Source organism: Aphis gossypii, unplaced genomic scaffold (genome assembly GCF_020184175.1).
Source record: "Aphis gossypii isolate Hap1 unplaced genomic scaffold, ASM2018417v2 Contig00067, whole genome shotgun sequence".
In the NCBI taxonomy this organism is placed as follows: Eukaryota; Metazoa; Arthropoda; class Insecta; order Hemiptera; family Aphididae; genus Aphis; species Aphis gossypii.
The window spans coordinates 57,042-66,672 of NW_026082999.1; the positions used below are offsets into that span (position 1 = coordinate 57,042).

The 9,631-nt window shown below is 27.6% G+C and overlaps 1 protein-coding gene across 1 annotated transcript; it reads left to right on the top strand.

The window, feature by feature from the left end:
- The first annotated feature begins 2,353 nt into the window (after nucleotides 1-2,353).
- On the top strand, nucleotides 2,354-4,956 carry LOC126553090 (uncharacterized). The gene is made up of 5 exons (XM_050208274.1): nucleotides 2,354-2,465; nucleotides 2,556-2,706; nucleotides 2,825-2,849; nucleotides 3,274-4,184; nucleotides 4,269-4,956. The coding sequence occupies exons 1-5, from the start codon at nucleotides 2,354-2,356 to the stop codon at nucleotides 4,954-4,956; spliced, it is 1,887 nt and encodes a 628-aa protein (XP_050064231.1).
- Nucleotides 4,957-9,631: the final 4,675 nt, after the last annotated feature.

Consider the following 9,631-nt stretch of genomic DNA (forward strand, 5'->3'; position numbering starts at 1 on the left):
GTAGATACTTGAAAATTTTACCAGTTATTAAGATTCGCATTTTCTTTACGTGATTTAATTTCAAAATATTTTGACTTTTTTGAGCTATTTATAGACAACTGAAATTTTCAATTTTTCTGAAAATTGTTTTTTTATGTGTCGATAAAATCTTTTTGGCCCATCAAAACATTTGAAAATTTTATACAAAGTTCCACATATGTTATTCTTATAGTAAATAAAAAATTATAAGAATACATAGGCACAATTTTTTTTTTATTAGCATTTGAAGTTCAATTATTGACAAAAATTCGTCAAAATCATGAATATTTGCAAATTATTTTATAGTTAAAAATTCATAAAATTGTTTGTATTTATATCTAACGTTAAAAAATTCAACACTTAGTTTTCTATAAGTTTTGCTTCAAAAAGCTATAAAGAAAATTTGAAGCGTCATTATAGGAAAAATGTTTTGAGCGTTTGAGTTTTAAATTTTTATGAAATCGCGTAACGATTACGATTTATCCTCAAACAAGTCAAACGAATTTAAATACTTGTTATACTTCAAAAATTATAAGTCGTAGATACTTGAAAATTTCACCACTTATTTAGGTCGGAAATTGAAAAATTAAAAATGTGTACAATGATTATTTTACCACAGTTTATATATATCGATGGTGACAAGCAAAAGGGTCTAAGCGACATTTTGGGTCTAAGCGACACGATCTTTTCTATTGGATGGAAAAATATATATTACATTCATTGCGCTTGCGCAAAAACAGCTGCGACCATTATTTAGATAATAATTCGAATTTTAAGTTTGTGGTCTAAGCAACACTTTTATATTATGTCTTATCTAAAAAAGGGTCTAAACGACAATAATAGGGAACAAACGACATTAGCATAATTTTTTAGGGAACAAGCGACGTTTATTAGTGTCGTGCTCGTACCCAAATTTTTCGTACGTATTATAGTATTTCTAAACATTATTCTGATAGGAATGATAAGATTTTAGTTCAACCGACATCGAATTACAATAAAATATCTCAACCAAATTGGACAAACAACATTTTATTGTAGCAGCTAGGTAAGTTTTTAATCTTTATAAGACAATTATTTATCTTATTGCAACTCATCATTAAAATTGTATCTAATTAAATTAAATTTCTTAAATATAATTAATTTATTAAATAATATAATTTGTCACTATGGACGTGTTACCCAACCATGTACAATGGATGACCTTAAATGGCGTGGTTGTAAAATATAAGGAATAGCTTTAGATAGCCAAATGGTAGATATCAGTCTACTCAGGCCAAATCCCAATCAAACAAGTTTTTTATTTTATTTTTGCACAGTTTTTTTGCCGTGGTCTACTGACAGTCGACAAATAATCAGGCATCTTTATGGATTTATAATTCACCCGGTTATCACAGAAATACTGTATTTTTTTTTCGATTAAGTAAAATGTTTTCTTTTTAATGGTATATATAATTAGATTTTATTTTCGTTTATTGTTATATAGGTAAATGGTTATTTTTTCCAGAAAAAAAATGTCGATAACGATGACTATTAGTGTATAGTATAATATACTTTATAATATAAATACTAATATATTTTTAGTACTTTAATTATTATTTATATATTATTATAATAATTATCTATAAAGTTTTTTATTTAGACAAACTTATTTTTCTTATTTATAATGAAATCAATGCAACGATTTTATATTATCATGATTTAATTATTTATTACTATAGCTATAAATTTATTATTTTATACTATTATTATTATTATTGATATTATCAAGAAAAAAACAACGGGGACCGAATAGTGATGTTCCATTGGAAATGTTCCCGGTAAAAGTTCCTGGAAAAGTTATTTTCCCGGGAATTTTCTTTCAGATTACTTTTCCAACTTTCCTCAATATTACAATTATTATTTTTATGTGTGGTATATCAAATTGTTTTATTTTGAAAGACTGAATGCAATATTTTGGTGTAATAATAATATCTCGTTATTAAATCGTTATCAACTGGGAAAATACAACCTTATCGCGCACAACAACCAGCGTATATGGTATTTCAGTATATGTTTCATAATATAAAATATCACAATGTGCCTGTTGGCTGTTATTACTTGTGACTTGTTAGTTGTTTATCGAATGTCTTATGCAGTCGTGCAGTGTCGTTACTATAAAAATTAGTGACATATACTTAAAACTTAAAATTATAATTACGGTGTTTTTAACTGTTTTAAAATGACAAAAAAATCTAAATTTGTAAATAAATATTTTAATGAATTGACCAAAAAGTCCAAAACTGCGTGGTACTGTAAATTTTGTGATCTTAAATATACAATAAAAAATGCAACAAAAATGAAAATACACTTAATAAAAGCATGTAAAAATACACCACTTCAAGTGAAAGAAGAATTAAGTGACAAAAAGGTGCCGGTATTAACTGCAGAAACAAATATTATTCAAAGAGGTAACTTTTGCTCGGTTTTAAGTTTTTACTTTAATTCTTTAAAACTATTTAAATATAACAATGAAAAATGTTTAATTTTAATTGGTATAGATCTTTATCAACCATCTACTTCCCAAAGTTTATCATTTGTACGTGAAAGTACGCCATTGTCACAATCACAAAACGATTCAATGCCCGCAGATTTATCCATGTATGTTCCGGATCAAACAATAATTCGACAAATTGAAAAAAAAAAGTCGAAGTAAAATCGAACATTTCTCAATTTATTGATAAAATTGATTTTGCACAAAAGGTAAGTTTATGCATTTATAATAAATAATTAGATAAATATATACTAAAGTTATATACGTTATAATTAGGGTTCGGGACTTATTGCAAGGTAAGGTTAGGTTATATATATATATTGTTTAATACACGTAATGTTCGTTATTTTCGGGATCTTTAAAATTATGAGATCTACGAGAATAAAGATGCTTAAAAGTCAAAAAAATGTTGATCTTTAAAATAAATTTGCTTAACATAAAACGTTAAACTGCGTAAATATGCTATAGATAACAATTATATTGCCAAAATTGGTCAAATATGCATTTTGCCTATAAAACGGCAAAATATGCAAAAATATGCAATTAATATTTTTGTGTTTCAATCCGTTATGTCTTAAAATAAATTTGTATCTTACTTAGATTATTCTGCAGTCATTATTAAAGAATATGCAAATACAACAAGTCCCGAAACCTAGTTATAATTGTTTTTCAAGTTTCTTCAAAATTGGTAAATTCTAATACTAGACAAAATATTATCTCTTTAGGAAAAAATTGATACTCTATTAGCCAGAGCTATTTTTACAAGCGGAATACCACTATCTATTGTTGAACATAAATCTTGGAAACAATTATTCTATACTATTCGACCATCTTACAAATTGCCAAACCGAAAAACTTTATCGACAACTTTGTTAGAAAAGGAATTTTTATTACAAAAATTTAAAGTAGAAAATAAAATAGCCGAGTCAAAATGTTTGAGTATCCAATGTGATGGTTGGTCTAATTTAAGACAAGAAGGGATTATAAATTTTGTTATTACTACTCCAGAGCCTTTTTTCGTGGACTTTATTGATACTGATGGGAAAAGGCACACTGCTGAGTATTTAGCTAGCCAAATAATTACAGTAATAAATAAATATAATCCTAAAAAGTTTGTAGCTTTCATTAGTGACAATGCTAGTAATATTGTTAAGGCTGCTGAAATAGTTCAAAATAAATTTGAACATATGTTAATGTTAACATGCGTTTGTCACACTTTAAATTTATTAGTTAAAGACATATTTAAATGTGATCAATTACAAACATTTGATACAAAAGTCGTCTCAATAATAAAAACAATAAAATATAGCCAGAGACTTTCACACAAAATTCGGAAAATTTCAAAGGAAAAAAATATAAATGTATTTGTTCAATTGCCAGTGAAAACTCGATGGCAGAGTCACTTGATTTGCTATAAAAATTTATTTAAACTAAAACAAGTATTAAAATTGGTAGCAATTGATGAAGATGTAGCGATATTATTTAAGGATCACATTTATACTATTTTACTGGAATCTTTTTGGAAAAATGTTGATTCAATGATACAACTAATAGAACCTATCGTCAATGCAATTACTCTTCTTGAAGGCGACAAACCCATTATTCATAAAGTTTATCCAACGGTTAAAAATTTAAAGTTACGATTAATCGAAGTTGTTGAAGAGATAGATTTAGAAGATTTAAACGATAAAAAAACCCTTTTAGGTAATATATCTAACAGATTAAAAAACATAGTTAAACCCGTTCATATTACAGCACATCTTTTAAATCCAGAAACACTTGGTAATGACTTAACTAATGAAGAACATATTGATGTTTCTGAATTTATTAACAATTTTGGGATGAACAGTTATGATTTGAATGATGAAGATTGTCTTACTGAGATTATATATTATAAAAATAAAGAAGGATTATACTCAAAAACTTTTCTATGGAAAACAGTTTCTAAGTTGGAACCTTTAATATGGTGGAAAAGTTTTAACTCAAGGTTGTCCAAGCTAGCTCAAAAAATATTATCAATACCAGTTTCTTCGGCTGCAACTGAGAGATCGTTTAGTTCTTTTGCAAATATACATTCTAAAAAACGAAATCGTTTGTTAACTGAGCGTGCTGCGAAATTAACGTATATTTCACACAATTCGAAAACACTTGATCGAAATAAAAATGACGAAGATGATAATGATTCGGAAATAGAAGATTTTACACAAAATGAAACAACCCCATTTATTCTTCAACATGGAAATTCATCGCATCATCGTGAAAAAAGTTTCAACTTGAATTTTACTCAAGAAGAGAGTGATTTGGACTTTGAAAGCTCTGAAACAGAAATTGAGCAATTTTCTCTCCATGACACTGACACAAGTTTGGGATTTAGTTGCACTGACCACGATAGTGACCAAGATTATTAAAAAGAGTTTAAAAATACTGTATTGAAATATTTGGTATAAATTATATTACATTATAATTTAAGTTTGTGAAATTATTCAGTTTAATAAAAAGTTAAATAATATCATGTAGATTATTTTATTTTTCTAGTTATTTAATTTATACTTATACAAACAGCATATAAATAAAATATTTTTTAAATATATATTAATATAGAATTTGAGTTTTTACTATTTTAAAACTTCATAAGTAGTCAATAAGAAAGATAATTTTATTAAAACACTTTTCCTACACTTTTCTGATATGGGGAATATTCCCGGAAACTTTCCCCGGACATGTTCATGATTTTACTTTCCCGGGAAAGAGCCCATCCCTAGGACCGATGCGACGTCGACATGACGTAGTCGACCGACGTAATTATGGGACTGATTTCGCGCGGATTCTTGGGCATCGTGTGTCAAATCCTACGAGGCACGTAATTAAATATTGAATATATTCTTTCTCTGAGTAGAGAATTAAAATTATTTTTAATATTTATTTTTTAACGTTGAAGTTGCAATTTATTAAAAAATTTGATTTTTTTAAAAAGAAGGTTTTACATGTTTATAATTATCAATAAATAGCATTAAAATAATATATTTGTTTGCGAACAATTAGTTTTATAGTATTTAGTTTTGTTCTTACATCAACAATAATGTTAAAAACATGATGTACCAACGATAGGTTAGAAATTTAAGTAATAATATTTAATAATATAATTATTAGGTATGTTTGGAATAGAGAAATTTAGAACAATAATATAACCCCTTATTTGTTCATCTAATATAATTTTGGTTTCATAATCCAATAAAATTATCTTTTATCCGACGACTCAGGATCTATTTTCTATCAATATTTCAACTCGTTTTCATAATTATTTTATTAATTACTTAGTCTTACATTTAGGTACTCTAAGTTAGAATTTTTACAAAATTGTTTATTTCTACTTAAAATAACGATATTTTTATCATACTTTTTTTTTTTTTTATACACGTTTATAGCGACTTCAGTTATTTTCATTACAAAAGATAAAAATGTATTATTGATACAACATACCTCTTCACTACTTATTTGTAATTAAGTCTGATATATTATTTTCTATTTAGCATTTAAAATGAATTCACGAAGTCGAAAAATACTTCTGGCTGCACTAAAAACACCTGTATTAGACCATGTTGTACAAAACGAATTTTCATCGAATTTTTGCAATTTGGAGTACGCAACGTTGTCCCCAGTTCCTCCTTCTTTTCCTGACAGTAATGATGTTTTTACACAAATTATGAAACAAAAATCAGGGCCAATTTTCGTAGACAGTGAATCTACTTCCGATGAAAGTAGGGAGACAACAGAGTGGTTACCTCCAAATAATAATAAATCAATTATTAGTTCAAGCGTTTTCGATGATTTTAATAAACCCAGTTGTTCTCGAATCGTACCTAATGAAACTGATTTTTCTATAAGCAACGTCGTATCAGATCGCATAATGCTAGAAAATAATACTATGATAGATTCTATTAGCATAATTCATGAATCTAACATAAATTCTGAAGTAGAAGAAGCCTTAGAAGTTGGGACTGAAGCTTTAAGATTACCTCGGAAAACTAATATTCGTGAATTAAAAAAAAAGAAAAAGCCAAAGGAATAGGTAAAAAAGTTCAAGTTAATCCATGCGCTATTAAAAAATGTCAAAACTAATGTAAAAATAAATTTAGTGAAGAAGATAGAGAAAAACTCTTCACTGAATTTTGGAGCTCAGGTGATCCAGTAAGGCAAAAGGATTATCTGTTGCGGTGTGTAAAAACAATAGATATAAAAAGAAAACGTGTTGACGGTAACAGTAGAAGGAATATTTCAAAAGAGTATTCATTAACACATAAAAATGAGAGAAAAATAGTCTGTTTACAGTTCATTTTAAGTACTCTAAATATTTCCAAAAAATGTTTGTACTATACTGTGAATAATGCATCGCCGGATCAAATATTGTCAAAACTGGACAACAGAGGAAAACATGTGCCAACAAATAAAAAATCAGAAGATACGTTAAAAGCCATCGATGAATTTATTCAAAAATTACCTGCAGTAAAGTCGCATTACTGTCGCGCTTCTTCAAGTAGAAAGTACTTGCCAACTGACATAGAAAACGTCGGTAGATTGTATAAAATGTATACATCTTATTGTACTTCTAAAAAATTGAAATTGTAAGCAAGACTATGTTCCGAAAAATTTTTCATACAAAATATAATATTGGTTTTCATTCCCCGAAAAAAGATAAATGTCGTTTTTGTTTGAAATATGAAAACATTACGAGTGCAAGAGAACTAACTGAAGAGGAACAGAAGTTAAAAACAATTCACGAAGAGGAAAAGAATGCCGTTAAGGAAATGTTTTTGTATGACCAAAATTTGTCTAAAGCAAAAGGAAATTTTATTTGTATAAGTTTCGATTTGCAAAAAGTACTAAACACGCCTCAAGGCCAAAATATGAATTTAAACTATAGTCGTAAGTACAGCATGTTTAACTTAACAGTGTATGAATCTGGTACTCAGAACGCGATAGCATACTTATGGGGTGAAACAGATGGAGGTCGAGGATGTAATGACATTGTTACATGCATTTACAAATATTTATTAAGTTTGGATGAAAAGCAACTTTATAAGTCAGTTGCCTTATATTGTGATTCATGCTGTGGCTAAAATAAAAACCGGGCAATGATAGCAATGCTGTACAACACAAAGCTTAAATTCATCGAAAAAGAAAAAATAACGTTTCTTTTGCCTGGTCACACCTACATGCCGGTGGATTCCGTGCACGCCACAATAGAGCGTTTTACAAGAAATAAAACAGTGTGGGCACCTAGTGAATGGTCAACTTTAATCAGAAATTCACGAATAAACCCTTCTCCAATCGAAGTTCGAAATATTCAATATTCAGAGTTTTATGATTGGAAAACATTAGCTAAGCAATACTTCTCCCTAAATTTAAAAACCACAGATAACGAATTTCTTCAAATAACCAAAGTGAAGTCATTTATTTTTAACAAACCTTTAAATGGAGATCACAATGTAAAAGTTTTTTTCACTTACAGTGCCGATGAAGAATCAAAGACTTTAAAGGTTAAGAAGAAAAATATAGGCATTAATCCATTACAGTTATACGCGGAAAATTTTCAAATTACCAAAGAAAAACAAAGTGACCTTTTAAAGTTATGTACTGATGGCATCATACCCCACAACTTCCACGAAGAATATTCATGTATGAAATCAAACCAAAATATAAGTGATATTTTACAAGAGACTGACGAAGAAGACTCAGATTAAGTTATTTATTTTATTTACTCAATTTTTACTTAAGTGATTACAAAGGAACAGTAATATTGTTTATGTTATTTATTAAAAAAATTAAGTTGTTTTATGTTATTTTGTTATTTTAACCATATTTTAATAGTATTTAAGAACAAAATACTTTTTTTTTCATTGAACTTAGATGAATTAAGTCATATAATAAAAAGGAAATTTTTATGATGTTGTTTAATAAGTATATTGAAAGATACATTTTTTTACGTTATTTTTATCATTATATTTTAATATTTTAATAGTTTCATATATTTTTTTTACTGAAAATATTTATGTAAATATATCTTATTTTGAAGAACATGTGATATAATATTTTTTAATTATTCTTTAATGAAAATAGTTATCACTAATAACTAATAAGTATAATAATATAATCGGCATTATTCATTAAAATCATCATGTAAATTAAGTTAAATAATAGGGAATAAGCGTCGTATATATTGAGTGTAAAAAAAAATTTTGGGCATAAGCGCCAAAATTATTGAAAAAACTTGTTCAAATTACTGTATACAGGTAAGTAGTAGTCTATAACTAGTTTAAAATATGAATACATATTAAAGACATACAAACAAACAAAAAATATTCTATGAAAAAATGTCATATTCTTACTTTAAAAAAAGTTATTGTTAAAATAGAAAAAAATAAAATAAAATTACCAAAAAAAGTTTTTGGGCTCTCCTTAAAACTACGAATTATGTCGCTTAGACCCTTTTGCCTTGTCACCATCGATATATTATACGAGATGATTATATTGTGATTACGAAATGTTAGGTAATAAAAAAAGTCGGTAAGTGGGTAGGTACCACTCTGCTATACATTAGGAGGTGGGGTGGAACTCGGACTAGGGTAGGTTAAATTTGAATGCAATGATAGGTATCATTGAATACGAAAAATGATTCTGAACGGAGATGATTTGTCAATCTAGGATATATTTTATTTAAATATTGCCATGCATTCTAATTTGAAACAAATATTTTATTTTTCAATTAGGACGCATTTGCAAAAGGCATGGTTAGGTATTTTTCTAAAAACATTGCATGTAGTTATCATAATTCATAATACCTTATATTATATTTTAGATATACCTGGTATACCAAAGCATGATTGTTGACACTTCGACACTTTAAGACATGAGTGGAAAGGCGGACTTCGGGTGGATTTATTGTTTCTTTTAGCATTACTATCGCTGTTTTAGTGGATACTTATGGAACTAGATTATATTATTATTAGTTCCAAGAGTATCCACTAAGACGGCGCTAGTAATGCTAAAAAGAAAATATTCCCCCGAACTCCGCCTGTTGTATTA